Source organism: Mustela lutreola, chromosome 1 (genome assembly GCF_030435805.1).
Source record: "Mustela lutreola isolate mMusLut2 chromosome 1, mMusLut2.pri, whole genome shotgun sequence".
In the NCBI taxonomy this organism is placed as follows: domain Eukaryota; kingdom Metazoa; phylum Chordata; class Mammalia; order Carnivora; family Mustelidae; genus Mustela; species Mustela lutreola.
The window spans coordinates 90,774,830-90,791,624 of NC_081290.1; the positions used below are offsets into that span (position 1 = coordinate 90,774,830).

Below are 16,795 nucleotides of genomic sequence, written 5' to 3' on the forward strand. Positions count from 1 at the left end.
ATTCCTCTATTATGTAATTTTAATAGAGAATCCCCATAGAGCTACATGCAGAAAGGCAGACAGGCCCATGTGTTTTTTGTAATCTTACTTCCCCCTCCTATTTTTCCATTACTGACATTTAGATGAAATTATAGACATTAGACTAGTATGGGGCCTGTTGTATTCCCCGAGGTATTGTTTCATATCAAATGTTTTCTTAGTGCTCTGGCTAATACAGAGTGTTTCCAGAGTTTTGCTTCCAGTGCTATTAAGGAAATATTTTCCTCATTCAACATTCATTAATTTTAACCAATTATTTCCCCTATTTATTAGGCTAAATATGCCTTTTTCCCCAAATCATATTTACCAGAAATTCTTACTCCAATTTTCCATGCCAATTTCAGGACAGTTTTTAAAGAAATTAGTCCCATTCCTATCCAAAGGAAAAAAAAATGCTGAGAATGTCTCCACTTTAAATAACTTACATATTCATCTCATTGTTAATGAAAAAATAAAACAAAAATTATAATCCTTTGTCACAGTGAAGTATGAGAAATATGTACAGTGGACTCTTGAACAATGTGTGGCTAGGAGCACTGACACCCCATCATTCAGTCTAAAATTCATGTATGGCTTTTTTATTTTTTTAAGATTTTATTTATTTATTTGACAAAGTGCAAGAGATCACTAGCAGATAGAGAGGCAGGCGAGGGGCGGGGGCAGGGAAGCAGGCTCCCCCCACAGAGCAGAGAGCCCCATGTGGGGCTTGATCCCAGGACCCTGAGACCATGACCTGAGCTGAAGGCAAAGGCTCAACCCACTGAGCCACCCAGGTGCCCAAAAATCCATGTATGACTTTTAAATCCCCCCAAACCTAACTACTAATAGCCTACTGTTGACTAGAAATCTTCCCAGTAACAGAAATAATTGATTAACACTTATTTTCTATGTTATATATATTATATATTGTTTTCTTACAAGAAAGTAAGCTAGTGAAAAGAAAATGTTACTAAGAAAATCATAAGGAAGAGAAAATACATTTATTGTACTATACTGTGTTTATCAGAAAAAAAAACAACCCACATTTACAGTACTGTATTATATTTATTCCAAAAATCCACATATAAGTGAGCCCTCACAGTCCTAATCCACGTTGTTCACAGGTCAGCTATATTTCCTACTGAATATATGTTCTAAACTGATTACTATCCTAATTCTCTGCTCTTCTATGTGTTGCAATTTGATTCTAAGCCACAGATAAATATTCTAAGATTATACATTTAAATTTGACGCTACTTCACATTATTTTTCATAATAATTTACCATTTGGCAAATCACTAACTGCTCATTTGTTTATAAAAATATTTGTTAGGATATTCCTCATGCAAGTATAATTAAACTGTGCAGTGTCATCCATTATAAGCACATTGCTTATAATGCTTAAAGTATCCGCTTTTTTTCCCCCAGAGAATTGTAAATTATGCTTAGTTATAGTAAGCTCCAGGCAATAAGACTGTAGGGGCAATAATAATTGGAAGAAAATGAGAAAAAAAATAAAACTAAGGAAACAAGATTAAAATATAAAAGTTAAAATATATAATATAAAAATAAATATAAACCATAAGAGACTCTCAGACTCTAGGAAACAAATTGAGGGTTGCTGGAGGGGAGGGAGGTAGGGGGATGGGACAGTTGGGTGATGGACATTAAGGAGGCCATGTGATGTCACGAGCACTGCATATTATACAAGACTGATGAAGCACTGACCTCTACCTCTGAAATCAGTAATACACTGTATGTTAACTAATTGAATTTAAATTAAAAATAATTTTAAAGGGACGCCTGGGTGGCTCAGTGGGTTAAGCCTCTGCCTCCGGCTCAGGTCATGATCTCAGGGTCCTGTGGTCGAGTCCCACATCAGTCTCTCTGCTTGGTGGGGAGCCTGCTCCCCCCCTCTCTCTGCCCATCTCTCTGCCTACTTGTGATCTCTCTCTCTGTCAAATTAATAAATAAAAATCTTAAAAAATAATAATAATTTTAAAAAGAATTATACTTTCAAGAATTGATTGACAAAATAGTAAGAAGAACTTCACAGCATTGGAGAACAGAAACTTACCTTTACTGGACTAGAAACAATGAGGGAATTTCTGGAAGATATGAGATATATAACATTCATAAGAGCACATTTTACATAAGATAGGCAAAATTCAGATAGCAATGACAGTATCAGAGAAAGTCTAATTTAAGGTAAAAACATCCTGTAAAGGGATGCTTTGCATGATTAAAGTTAAAATCCACCAAGAAAGTATAATTGTCATAAATGCTTCTAATAAACTAACATCATTGATCTATAAAAGCCAAAGCTATTAAAAACAGGGAGAAAGGGACAAACCGGTAGTCATTGTGGTGGGAGCCTTTGGTATGCATCCCATGGAGGGTAAAAGTACTAGGGAACATTAGAATAAATTAATATAAAAACTGAAGTGGATTTAATTAGCAACTATAGATTTAAATTTATAGTTCATAATTTACAAATACAAACTTCTGTCAGATATCCATCAGAAACTTATAAGTATTGATGATACACACATGCAACACAAACCAGCCATTTCTGAATTAAGAAATAATAAAATTTGAATTAACCATTCAACTGAAGTAATTGGAAAAATAGCACCTCTCTTTCTCACCTTCTGTCCTGCTCCCCAATAAATGAATAAATTGAAAGCAGAGAAAAGCAATTGAAATGATAAATTTATGAAGTGGGAAGGGAGAGTGAAAAAAATAGATAATAGGGAACACAATAATAATAAACCAGCAACACAGGTATTGAGGATAATAAGAGAATTACACAAGTGAGAATGAGAAAGGAAATGTAATTATAGATACAGAAAAAATTTTTAAAGGTATTAGGTAATACAATATACCGAAAAGTTAATACATTTTGATGAAATGCAGAAATTCCATAAAAATTGGTAATAACCAATACTGACTCAAATTTTAAATTTTTTATAGAAGTAAAATAAAGAAAATAATTTTTTCATAGAAGTAATTGAGAAAGTTTCTAAAGTCATGAAAAACCAAACAAAACAAAAAAACTACTGCCCGAAGGAAATTCTAACCAAAACAGTCAGAAGGGAGGAGAGGAAACAATGTGAAATACAGAAAAAGAAAAGGCAAAAGAATAAAACTTCCAAAAAACTAAGATTGTGAGGTGGAAAACCCAGTGGAATCAGCTGAAAATACTTCTCTACAGAGAGTTCTAAAAGTTCCTGGTTATCAAGTTACTAAATAGAAATAACTTTAATTTTTGCCAAGACAAGTTTGTTTGAAAATAGTAAAGAAAAAAAAATATTTATAATAGTAGCAAAGAAGAAATGTAGTCAGAAATATGTAGCATCTTTATGAGGAAAATTATAGTATTCTCCTGAGTAACTTAAAAATCTTTAGTAAGTGAAGTGACATAACATTTCTCGATGATAACCTATTCTGTAAGACATCAACTTTCCCCAGATTAGATTTATATCAATTTTAATACGTATCCTCATAAGAGTTTTTTTCAGAGGGAAGGGGAATTCCTGACCAACATGTATAAAACTCATCTGGCAGAATAACATATGAAAAGAGTTGATGAATAGAGATTTGCTCTGTCAGAAATTAAAATAATGCTGTAAAAATAACATAATTTAAAGGTATCATACATATATCGAGCGCCTGGATGGCTCAGTCCATTGAGCGTCTGACTTTGGCTCAGGTCGTGATCCCAGGGTCCTGGCATTGAGCTCTTCAGCGGGCTCCCTGCTCAGCGGGAAGTCGGCTTCTCCCTCTCCTTTTGCAGCGCCCCCTGCTTCTGCTCTCTTGCTCTCTATCTCTCTGTCAAACAAATAAAATCTTAAAAACAAAAACAACAATAAAAAAGGAAAGTATCATATGTGTGCCAGAAAATATGGAAAGGTTGATGGAATACAATAGAAAGTGTAAACACAGACCCAAGTCTGTTACATATGTTTACATTAGTATTATTGTATATAATAGATCATTGTTTCTAAGGTGCCATTGGCTGATTTTCTGTACTTCCAAGAAAGAAAAAAAATGATTTCAATTAAACTATGACAAGCAGTTGATGAGGATGCAGACTGATTTCAAAATCATTAAAATGTGAAAAAAGTACATAGTAGTTGAAAAAAAATATGACCCTAGTACTTAAGGTAGAATTCAAATCATTGGAGAAGGGATAACTGTTCAAGTATTTTAAGAATCTAGTAGCAATTTGGGGAAAAAACTAAGTTAAATTAAAAAATTAAATGTAATACAATGAATCTATAAAAGTACCAGGGGAAAATATAGATTCATATATAATCTTAAAATGAGGAGGCTTCTCTTAAAAGCAAGATACTGTACAGCAGAAAACCTCAGATTAAGATAATTGACAAATGACAAGTGCAAAACAAAACAAAACTCTCAAGATTGGTGATGAGGGCAGGTCTTACATAGCAAGACAGGATGCTGGCTTTGCAGTCCAGCCCATACAGTAGAGAGTACATGAGACTAAAGCAGGATCTCAGTGACCATCCCCTGCTCTGCCAAAAAGCCAGGAGAAAAACTGGTTGGTAGCAACATTGATCCCTGAAATTATGGAAAAGGAAACATAGTTGTGTGGTTGTAGAAATCCAACTAGTCCCTTCCACGTGATTGCTGGAGATGCCTTTGGTACCAGCTGAGCTCTCAGAGCTGCCGTGATGACTGCTTGAAACAACGTCAGTACCAGTACTTCATGTGCTCTAATAATATGAAGTGACAGAGATTTTGCTAACTGCACTAGCTCTTGGTTTTTGCCTAATGTTTTTGAGGATTTTCTTTTATGATTGTGTATATTAATTGACTTTTGCTGAGTGGTTTCGTTTTATTTTGGATTCTGCATTAAGTACTTTGTTTTTGTAGAGAAGTGATTCTGATTTTATAGGGATGCTGGTTGATGTGGCATCTCAAGTGATTAGTTTTAAACTGCATTATTGTACTCGTCCAGACGTTAATGAAGTTCTAAAAACCCTATCTGTAAATGTGTCCGGGCTTTATATTTTCTCCCATAAAGGGACCCTGTTTGTTTATTATAAACCTTTTTCTTCTTATTTTTTTTTAACTTGGCTATTTTTGTTGCATAGAATTCAATTTTCTGAAAACTATAAAGAAGTCAGCAGGATGCTATATAAATATGACTGTCCATTCTGCTTTCTAAGGAGAATTAAATTATACGCCTAAGTAGATAATTCGTCTTCACCCCTTTTTTTGCACTGAGCTTAGCTCTGTCTACACATCTGTGTCTAGACTGGTAGATTGTAACGCAAACACACCTTAGCTGTTCCACTCTGAGCTGTGGTTGTGACAGCCAACTCCTGATATTGGTGCATTTGACATTCACTTTGATACCTTTGAATTCCAGAGGTATAAACTAATACTTGTTAATGCACATTCAGTGACTTTTCTTAAGGCCTTGATTGGAACAGGCGTGCAGGAGGGTTACTTAGCTAGGTCAGAAGCCCAGGGGCCTGCCTGACAGCCATGTTTCAACTCCTTCCTGTTGCCCTTTCCTTTCTGGATGTACAGTGATTCTTAGGAAGTGTTAAAAAGAAAAATCTTGTTTATGAAAAGGGACCATCAAGTAGGAGACAACTTTAGTCAGAATTGAAAGGCAATTCTATTGTGATAAGAGAATAAGGCATGAAACAGGGGGCTCTCAAGAAAATGTGATTTGGAAGATAGTCAGATCCTCGATAAACAGTTCCACATGTATAATTTGGGAATTTGCAAAGGCTGGAGGACAGGACCCCCGTGTTGTGCCATGTACATGGGACATGTGCTTCGAAGGTCATGCCGATTGTCACTGAGTTTGCAGTGTCCAAATTCATTATGTTTCGTTTAAAGTATTTCTTGATAATGGAGTGTTAGAGAAGTAATCCTTATGGTACTAAGGCAGACAGATAAGGATGTCTTTCCTGTCAAATGTAGAAGAACTCCCACAACAAACAAGAAAGAGTAAAAATGGGAGTATGGTTAATGTGTAGGGTTAAAAATAAATTGCACACCGATGGCGATAAATGGACTTAAAGTGCAAGCATGTGTCACTGTGGCCCCTATGAAATCCTTTTGTGCACTGGGAAAAATAAGAGATAACAGACTATAGTCTTCATGGGAAAGTAGTTTGGGTCAGAGCCTCAGTCCTGCATTCTTTCATTAAGTCAGTAAACATTTTTCAAGTTCCTGCTATATAGGCCAGGCATTTTGCTAGCTGAGGAAGTGGAACTGAAAAAATAAAATCTCTAGGCCCACGATACATGCAGCCTAGAAAGAGAGTCAGGAATAAAATCCATCATGATACACCGAGTGATCTTTTTTTTTTTCCTCTCCAAATTTTTATGTAAATTCTAATTAGTTCACATATAGTGTTAACATTGGTTTCAGGAGTAGAATTTAGTGAAATAATCCAGTGGGAGAAAGACACATACTGAGGCATCATCTTAAGGGCAAAGGAAAGAGAAGTGAGCCACCTCCAGGAGCTATGGTGAAGGAGACTGAGGTGTTAACTGGATCACAGGAGGGAGTATATGGGAGCAGTAGAGGCCAGTGGAAAAGCACAGGTTAAGGTGTGAGCAAGCGGGTTGCTACCAGCAGTGACTGGAAGTAGGTACAAGGGCACAGAGCAGCAGCGTGTGGGAAACGGGGGCCTTGGGGACTGGCCCAGGCTGGGTTTGAATTTTAGATCTAAGCCTACCTGCTAAGTGAACTTGAGCAAATGACTTAACCTTTCTGAGACTCAGTTTTTCCATCTGTGAAATAGGGATGGTCACAACTACTTTACAGTGAGATTGTAAGGCCTAAAGATCACATGTGTCCTGAACAGAACTCCACGATTATATATTCAGAGACAGAAGAAATAAGGATTTAACAACACTTGTTAAACCCAGAGGTAGAAGATCACCAAACCCTTCAAAGAGAGGCCACTAGGCTCAGAATCCCATAGAAGTAGTTCAGCAAAGATTTATCATAATGTTGATGTAATTTTCCATTTATATTGACTCTACATTTGACCTAAGAGAAGCCAAGATTTAGGTGGTTATGATTTTCTTCAAAGATTTGTTCTGCTTTTATTTCTAAACAAATAGTCATTTTCATTTGCATTTATTTGTAGTATCCAAAGTTGTCTGCAAATAGGATTCTCCTGGATATGGACGTGCTTATCTGAAATTTGAGACCGTCTATGTGAATTGCCTATTTTCTGCATTCTATTTTGTATGTAATTGTGTTTTTTAACTTTTGGTTTCTCAGTCAGGAAAGGCAGTCTGTGTGACCCAAAATTCTGATGTGCATCAAAATTGTTCTCTTGGCAAGTGTACAAAAATCCAATTAGTCTCCAAAGGACAAAGTGTCTTTGGGGACTCAACTGATCTAAAATTTGTGACCGAGTCTGGAAGAAAACAGTACTCTAGGATTTTTTTGAACACGGGCAACATACATTTAGGACTATGTGAAACAAGTTCTCATATAAATTAATTCAGTTTACTTCTCTAGCTTATATTTGTGAGGATCTGTTTGCTTCTTTGGAGATTCCAAGCATTCCTAACACGAAATTATAAGACAATCTTTGGGGAGGGGGATTTTAAAGTCAATAAAAACTATGCTAATAATAATATTTACTCAGATTTCTTGGATTGTTATAGGGGTTTGCCAACTTGTTAATAAGATGGAGGAGAATACTGGCAAGGTTAAGCCTTTCAACCGAAATGATGAACAGTTCCTGGAGGCTTTTGTCATCTTTTGTGGCTTGGGGATCCAGAACACACAGATGTATGAAGCGGTGGAGAGAGCCATGGCCAAGCAAATGGTCACACTGGAGGTGGGCTGGCACACGCGGGACCCTCTCCGTCTCTGTGGCCACACACTCAGCTTCTCCCCTTTCCCCCCGGAACCACTTGTGGGGGCGCTGTCTCCTCAGAGAATCAGACTGAATCCTTAGTTCCTCATATAAATAGCTAAGAAACTGACACCCAGAATATTGTAGAAACTTACCAAAGGTCGTATGACCAAACGAGAACTCAGACTGGCTTTCCCTTTACTCCTTCAGCCTTAAGAATCCAGTCACACAGACATCTGCTGTCACCTGTATCCTGTCCCTTTCCTGTTGCCTGAGCTTCCCCATCTCTTTGTGAACAGTTGTAGTCACACATGTTAAAAGATAAAAACAGAAACCTGAAGCACTCGGAGAATCAGAAGTGAGGCATGGGAAACCCCTTCAGATGACAGATTTACGGATCCCACTTCTGAAAATCCTGATTCCTAAGTCTTCAGGAGAGGCCAGAATCGACATTATTCCAGAGCTCCCCTGGTGATTCTGAATGTACGAGCAGCTAGTGAGCTACTGGCTTGGGACACTGACCTCGGGGAGACTCCCTCCCACGTCGGACTAGCCTGCGTGAGCCAGCCAGCCCTTTCCAGATGACTTCCATGAACTGTCTGAAAATGTCACTTTGTATCACACAGAAATGTCTTACATCAGAGACCAGTTTAGGACAGACTTCAAAAGGGCAGTGTCTTATTCATACACTGCCATGAAATATATTTGAATGTTTGCCTACTCTTACTTAGTTGATTGAGATCAATGCGTATCAGTGTTTGGAACATGGTAACTTTTGCTCCGATCCTCTTAAAAAACACCTCACCTAAGTAGCTCAAAAGATATACATTGTAAAGTTTTACCAGTAACCATCATGGTATACTTTACTTTCTAAAATGAATATATAACACTAATAGTTTTGCCATAGTATATAAGAGATCTTGGATTATAAGCCATTGGAAATCTTTTTCAAATACACACACACCTATGTGTGTGTTTGCATACATATGTACACACAAATATGTGTGTGTATATATGTACACACATACTCAAGTTATACTTATACAATACATATGTACACATGTAGTTTCATACATATATACACATATACACGTTTGTGCATGTGTGTGTAAGTGTATAATTTTTAATCAAGTTTTTATAGTTCCACAGTTTTATACTGAATTGAATCTAAGCCAGTTATCAGTTAGAAATTATCTCTTTTTGTAAAACTTTTTATTATGGGAAATTGCAAGCATATACAGAAGTAGAATACCTTAGTGAGCGCCCATGTACTCATTAGCTGTCTTTAGTTTAACCCTGAAAAAGATTTTCCTGTTCTTATGAGGCACTGGATAAAAGCCAGAGACCCAAACTCGTCAGGTTTTCTTATGGTGATGAATTATTTTGACCTGGAAGCCATGATCATTATAATGACAATAAAACAACAACAATAATAATAGCTAACCTTTATCAGATGTGCTGACTGTGTGTTCTAAGACCCACAGGTACAGACATACCTCATTTTGTGGTGCTTTGCTTTATCACCTGTCACAGATACTGCATTTTTCATACACTCACCGTCTGTGGCAGCCCTATGTTGAGCAGGTCTATTGGCGTCATTTTGCCAACAACATTTGCTCCCTTCATGTCTCTGTGTAGGACATTGGTAATTCCCACAGTATTTCAAGCTTCTTCATTGTTATTATATTTGCTGTAGTGATCTGTGATAGTGATTAGGACCTGTTGAAAGTTCAGGTGATGGGTTCACTTTTTTTTTTTTAAGCAATGAAGTATTTTTTAAATAAGGTATTACATTGATTTTTTAAGACATAATGCTACTGCACACTTAATACACTATAGTGTCAGCATAACTTTCACATGCACTGGGAAACCAAAACATTCATTTGACTCACTCTATTACGATATTGGCTTTGAGGCAGTGGTCTGGAAACCCGCAGTATCTCTGAGGTATGCCTGTATTAACAAAATTAATCCTTATGACCTTATGAATAAGGTGCTATTTTTACCTTCACTGAGACAAAAATCTTTTTTTTTTTTAATTTAGAATGACATGTTCTAACCATTCATCTGTGTTGCATTGCATTTATTTATATCAGACTAGTGTGTGGCCACAGTCCGCACTTTCCCCAACACACTAGCTCTGTGGTCCCAGCAGCAACGCATTAGCCACCATGACCCATCGATGCCATGTAAGCAGAAGACAGCAGCTCCAAGTTTCCCAGGCTTTCCTAGTACTTAATAGTTCAAAAGTGAGGACAAGCCTGTTGTAGTACAGGATTATAAATGTTCTGAATCACAAGATAGGAGACACATACGCCATTTTAGATTTTGAATTGCTTCAAATTTTATATTGATTTTTTTTTTAATTTGACAGACAGAGATCACAAGTAGGCAGAGAAGCAGGTAGAGAGAGAGGAGGAAGCAGGCTCCCTGCTGAGCAGAGAGCCCGATACAGGGCTCAATCCCAGGACCCTGGGATCATGACCTGAGCCGAAGGCAGAGGCTTTAACACACTGAGCCACCCAGGCGCCCCTGAATTACTTCAAATTTTAAAGACTCATTCAAGGAAAACTAGTTCAGACCTCTCAGTTACTCAGGTCACCATTTAAAATCTGAAAATGTCTCGCCTTCTTATCAATCACACTAAAATCTTTGGAGCTTTTAGTAAATCTGTATTGTCTCTGTCAAAAATGAACTTTCAAAAATATTTTTAAAAAATATGGTAGACATTTTAAATATGACCACTACCTCAGATAAAATATTATCCCATTACTTTGAAGTTATTACTTTTGAAATCAGGAATTAATGACTCTTACATTAAGGTATAAGAAAATGGTAAGCCTGTCTTTTTAACTCTACTCAGGTAAGCGGAAGTGTACTCTAGAGTAGGAGTTGAAAGCAGGCCTCCCTGTCCTGTCACTAAGTGTGAGCTTGCCACCAAGTCGTGAGAACACCTGTGCCTCAGTGTCCTCAGATGTTAACGGAGGGGTTTACAGGCCAGTCCTATGCTTCTTCGCTCTTGACATATGAGTGGAAGGGAATCCCTGAATCTGTATGACATTATATTCCAGCCATGCAATTTTTCTTTATGAAATTCTACGCTGGTTATGGGCCTCATCTGAGGGCCACTTCTATACTATCTTTCCAAATATCAATGTTAAAATGTCAGTGTATGCAAAGATTTTTTTCTTAATTCAATACAAAAGAAAAAAAAATTAAAGTCACTATTATTTTTTAAAAAGCAACACAAAAAGACAAAAAAGGACAAAACAAATTTCCTGCCAAGTCTGAGCCAGTAGCATGGCTGATAAATAATGTGCAGAATAAAAGTGACAAGACTTACTCTGAGCATAGGGAATATAACTTTTTGTCTTCTGAAACTTGCAATTGAATCAAAATCTGGGATTTTTCTTTCTGTTGAAGAAAGCAGGAAACAAGATTTGACAGTCTGAGGTATCTAGTTCGGTCTCCAGGAAGTTTTAGCAGAATCTCAAGCTTAAGACTGTCAAAGTCTACATTCAGTAATCCTCTCTTGGATAACCTGTTTTCCTTTGTTTCTTATCCTATAGGTTCTGTCGTATCATGCTTCAGCAGCAGAGGAAGAAACAAGAGAACTCCAGTCCTTAGCGGTAATTCTCTTTCTTGGTTAAAGTGACTAAGTGCTGACGTCTAATTAATACATAAACATGGTTCTCTTAGGATAACTGCTTCTAGTAGCAATGATCCCGTTGAATTCAATGTGGCAAATACGTAGATGGACATTCATAAAACTGTTTAATTCTACTTTCTTGTAAGGCTACAAAGTCACTGAGGATACAAAGCAAAAGATAACATACTGACTTTATAATACATTATATGATTCTGATTTTTTTTTCCAGTAATGTTACATCTTTCTTAGGTCAAAATATAACTTACCTTTCAGTTCCTGGGGAAATGTGGCCTGATGACCATGAGGTGGTGGCTTGATAAGGGTAATGACAACAAAGATTTTGTAGTTTGTTGCCAATAACCTGCTCTGCCTTATTGAGAATTGAGAGTGATTTTAATGTCTGACCATGTGGCTTATGAAATGTTATTTGAAATTGGGTTCAAATAAGGTCAGTTCCTGAATTCTCATTACATTTTTTATTTAGTATGTTATGAGAAAAAAATTCTCATATGTAAGTAGAATGTTAAATGCTCTCGGTCTTGGTTGAGATCATTTGAGACACTGACACATTGACAACAAAGGCAAGTGGACTTCTGAGTTGAAATTTACTTGGGGCAACATGGAGAAGGTCTACGTGAGATGTGACGAGAGTCTGTAAAGAATGAGAAGGGTGCCAACAGATGACTAAGATTCTTTTTCATTGTCATCGTCATCATAGCTTGCCAAATGCCAACCTGCTATGGCCTTACATACATTTCCTTATGTAATCTGCACAGCTGTGTTATGGAGGCCACCCTGAAGCTAGAGAAGCCAAGTGACTTGCTCAAGGTCACACTGGCAGAAAGTAGGGAAGTCAGGATGCGAGCCCATATGGTCTAGTTCCAGAGCTCATGCACAGACCACTATGCTGTCTGTTATGAGCTGTTAGAGAGACAGAAGATTAAAGATGATTGAAGTGTTTTGACCTTCATAATTCAAAAAATGATGGGGTCATTAACTATCAAGAGTGGAAATGTTAAGAAGGGAAAGTGGTAGATTTGACCTAGAACGTGGTAAGTGTGAGGCTCTGGTAGAATCACCAGAATGGACATTTTCAATAGTCAGTGGAGTCAGGACTAGGGGTGGGGTGTGGAACCAGATTTGGAGGTCCTGTCATGGAGTTTGGAGGTGTCGCATGGGAGTGGAGCAGTTGGGAGAGGGGTATGGAAGACTGAGGGCAGAACTCTTGGGAATTGGGTTTCAATAGAAGAAGTAGGAAAGAAACCTTATTGAGAAATGGTAGGTAAGCAGGGAGGAAGATTTAGGATAGGGCAGTGGCACAGAAGGCAAAGGGACGAGTTTCAAAGGGGAAGGAGGGCCCATCAGTGGTAAGAAGGTTGAGAAACAGGACTGAGAGACAGCTGCCGGACTCTGATCACTTGATTAGTGAGGAAGCAACTTTAGGTGTAAAACTGCCTGAGGTAAGAGTGAATGGTGACAAAATGGAGGAAATGAATCATAGCCTAGTTTCAAAAGATAAGTTTTATGTAAAAGTGGGAGTGGAGAAATAGTTATGAAGGGTATTGACTGGGGGCGCCTGGGTGGCTCAGTGGGTTAAAGCCTCTGCCTTCGGCTCGAGTCATGATCTCAGGGTCCTGGGATCGAGTCCCGTATGGGGCTCTCTGCTCAGCAGGGAGCCTGCTTCCTCCTCTCTCTCTCTGCCTGCCTCTCTGCCTACTTGTGATCTCTGTCTGTCAAATAAATAAATAAAATATTTAAAAAAAAAAAAAAGAAGGGTATTGACTGAACCATGTGAAGTTTTGTGTTTTGGTTTGCTTTGTTGTTGTGTGCAGGGCTTGCTCACAGCCAAACCAGCATGCTCTTGGACAGAGAGTGAAGGTAGGGGTTGAGTGAGTGCAAGGCAGGGAAGAGATCTAGACCTTGGAGCAGCCTAGGCATTGAGTGAGACAAGAGGGAAGGGGTCATAATAATAATAGTATTATTGAGCACTTGCCATATACCTGGCATCTGTGAAGTTCTTTGCATGTGTTTAGTATATTTAGTCCACGCAACCCCATGGAGTCAGTACTGGTTAGCATTTGGAATTTGAGGAATTTGAAGTTGAGAGGATCTCAGGATCTCCTGGGTGGTAAGTGATGGTGCAAGTACTAAATCCAGACAGCGCGCACCCAGAGCCCGCACTCCATCGCACAGCACTGGAGTGGTATAATGAGCTCGAGAAGAAGGAAGGAGGAGAGCTTACAGACGTTCTCAATGAAATCAGTGAGTGGGAAGTGGAGTCCTTTGGCAAGAACAGTTTTAAGAAATTGAGGTGATTTGTCCTGGAAGGTTAAGCTGCTTCTTCTAGGGTTAGCCTTATTCTGAGGCTTGGTGGGCTGTATTTATTTTGTTCACGATGGTATTTAAAGGAATGAGCAGTTTTTCAATCATTTACAAAGGTTTATAGGTTTTAAATATCTTTCACATCAGGCTTAATTGGCCCGCTTGTCTAATCCTCCCAGGATGATGAAGTTTTGAACTAAAGACATACTATGTATTGGAAATCATCACTTGGAAAGACATCTTGAAGTGCTTGCAGTCACTGCAGGAGTATTAAATTAGTTCTAAAAGGAGGGCAAGGTTACAGTCTGCTATGTGTTGTTTTAGATAAATAGAAACTAGCAAATAGAGCAATGTCTAAAGATAATGCTGGGAAAATCACTTAGGTTATTAAACTTTGCTTTTCACTTTGAAAATAGCAGTCCTTCAGAAAAATTTGAAAGTTATTTTCTCAGTTATTTTCATAATTTTAACCAGACAAAAACCCTTTGCAGTAACTGAAAATTGCCATATTGCAGTATTGTTCAAAGCCATCTGTTGTTTCATTTGGAAAATAGATTTCTGGCAGCTGCATTGAGAAATTTAGGGTTATAAGCTTGTAGGTCAAGTACTTTATTTAAATTGGTTGAAATTCAGCAACTGAGTTCAATGCTGGTTTTCTACCAATCTAATAAAAATTCCTTTACAGCCCCAACTACACAGGTGTCTGCATTATCCAGCAACTACCAAAGCTGCTGCTTTTGTCATGTATCTGATGATTTCCATCAATTCAAAACCTAAAATAAATCGAAAAGCTGTGTAATGTATTCTTAACTTTTATTTTTTACAAATTAGTTCTTGAATTAAAGAATATACTTCAGGATGCTAAATATTTATGCCTGTGTCCAGAAAAGTTCTCTAATTACAACAGAAGTATAACAAAGTTGACAGGAAACTCAGAATCCTTATTATTTTTTTCCTTGTTTTACCTGAGGTTTTAATCTAATTTCTCTTGACTTAAAATTGGGTATAGAAGAAATAGAAATTAAGCCTTGTACCATATCCCATTTAATGATCTTTAGGCACAAATGATATCACATAAAAATAAATGGACCCCAGCTACCTGGTTATGGTTATTAGAAAATTATTAGTTAAGATGTCAGAGAGTAATCAGTGTTTATTTCCAGTATTTGATTGACAGATTGCCTTTTCTGCTTTCTTCTCTTGTTAGAAGAGCAGTAAGTAAATATGTATTAGAGTTTAGTTTTTTAAAATTAGCTTCTCAGTTTTGTCACGGACTCGGTGCTTTTTCAGTTCAGTCATAGAGCTTCTGTGATCAGACATAATTTATCTAAAAGCAAACAGACCCTTTTGTATCCTGAAAGGTTTTTTGCTTCAAAATAGTGAGAGAGGAAGAAGCTGACCACTTAGGCAGGATTTCCTAGGACAGAATTTATTTCATCATGACCTTAATCTTTCAGAACCAGAAACTTCACATGAACTCCCTTGATCAGGTGTGTGTGTTCCTGCTGTCACCTACAGCAGAGCTGGCTCCCTGACTCACATCTCTGATGTCTAGGTCAGTGTCAGATTATAGATCCACTTCCTTGTCTCAAGATGATCATCACGTTCCCTCATTTTTGAAGAAAATATGTATATGGACAGTCAAATTACAAATGGAAAATTTTGAACCGATACTAACAAAGAAGAGTTGACATTATGATCTCGATAACCAGTGTCCCTGAACTGTAGTAACCTATGGCATCTAGTAAGGTGCCCTCTCCCTCAAACAGGTGCTAGAATTACTCTGAAACCATCTGAGTCCTTTGGACTTCCTGTTCGCCATCAGTTGATACATTCATTTTTTATAGGTGTCTATAACACTAACTGGGCTATATCTTTTCCACATTGGCAATAGATTCTGTTTGATTCTTCCCTGTTTTCCTTTGGCAAGCTAATCTTATCTTTTCTGCTCTGATTTTCCTAGTGGATTACTTCCAACTGTAATCTTAGCTCCAAAGTATAGTGGCGCCATTCTTGAACTTCTTATAGCCTAACTAGGTGTTAACCAGATCTGCACTAATTATTCCTCACTGCAGTCAGAAATTTACCTTGAAGGTTTTACTTAAAAGCATATATACATTTTTTCAGAATCTTGACATTGTCATGTGCCATTTTTACATGGTTTTGGAAAACTGTGCGCTCATTACTTTTTACAATCTGTGCCTCTTCACCATGAGATTTAAAAGATCACATTTATATAATATTAGAAAGAAAGAAAAATCATAAAACATGTTGATGTAGTTATTAAAGAAAATATGCTAATCCTGTCCTGCTTTGCCTTATTCACTTCTTTATTCTGTGTAAAATTTGGTTCTTTGAATATTCACCTCCCTTTATATAAGTAGATTTCTTTCTTGTATGCATTTGGATTCACTTTGTTCTTAGATAAATTCTAAAAGGTTTTTGAATGGTGTGGATTTTTTTTTCTTTAAGAACATATTTTCTGTGCATGTTAAAAGTGGAGAAGAGAGACATTAGGCTCCTGTAAAGTATAATGTGATGGCTGTCAAATGGCTTTATGCAAAGACCTGGAAGCCAAACTGGTCCACTCGTCGTAACATGGTGCTCCACTCGGTGGGGGGTAGGGATCAGAGACTGATAGGCAGATCCTGAAACCCCTAACTGAGGATCCCTGCTTGTAGCTACCAATAAACTCCTCAGTTATCTTACGTTAATTTTATCCCTGAAAATAATTTCCTTGAAGAATGGATCATTAAAGAAAATCTCTTTTTTTCCTAACATTTATAATTGAATAAACATCCGGAGGAGTAATGTAACAAAATGCCTTCATTGAAACACTGAAGCAAATTGGAAAAATCTGACATTTTATGAAAGACCAAGTTCAGTATTCTGCTCTTCTTCTTCTTTTTTTTTTTTTAATTTTATTTATTTATTTGACA

At 37.3% G+C, this 16,795-nt stretch overlaps 1 protein-coding gene across 3 annotated transcripts in view; it reads left to right on the forward strand.

Annotated features, from left to right (window-relative positions):
- PDE5A (phosphodiesterase 5A) overlaps nt 1–16,795 on the forward strand; it is a 160,005-nt gene that overhangs the window by 89,358 nt on the left and 53,852 nt on the right. For all 3 annotated transcript variants that reach the window (XM_059169445.1, XM_059169461.1, XM_059169453.1), the window contains exons 10-11: nt 7,692–7,867; nt 11,455–11,514. In XM_059169445.1, coding sequence (XP_059025428.1) covers nt 7,692–7,867; nt 11,455–11,514 — 236 coding nt within the window. The remainder of the gene's footprint in view (nt 1–7,691; nt 7,868–11,454; nt 11,515–16,795) is intronic.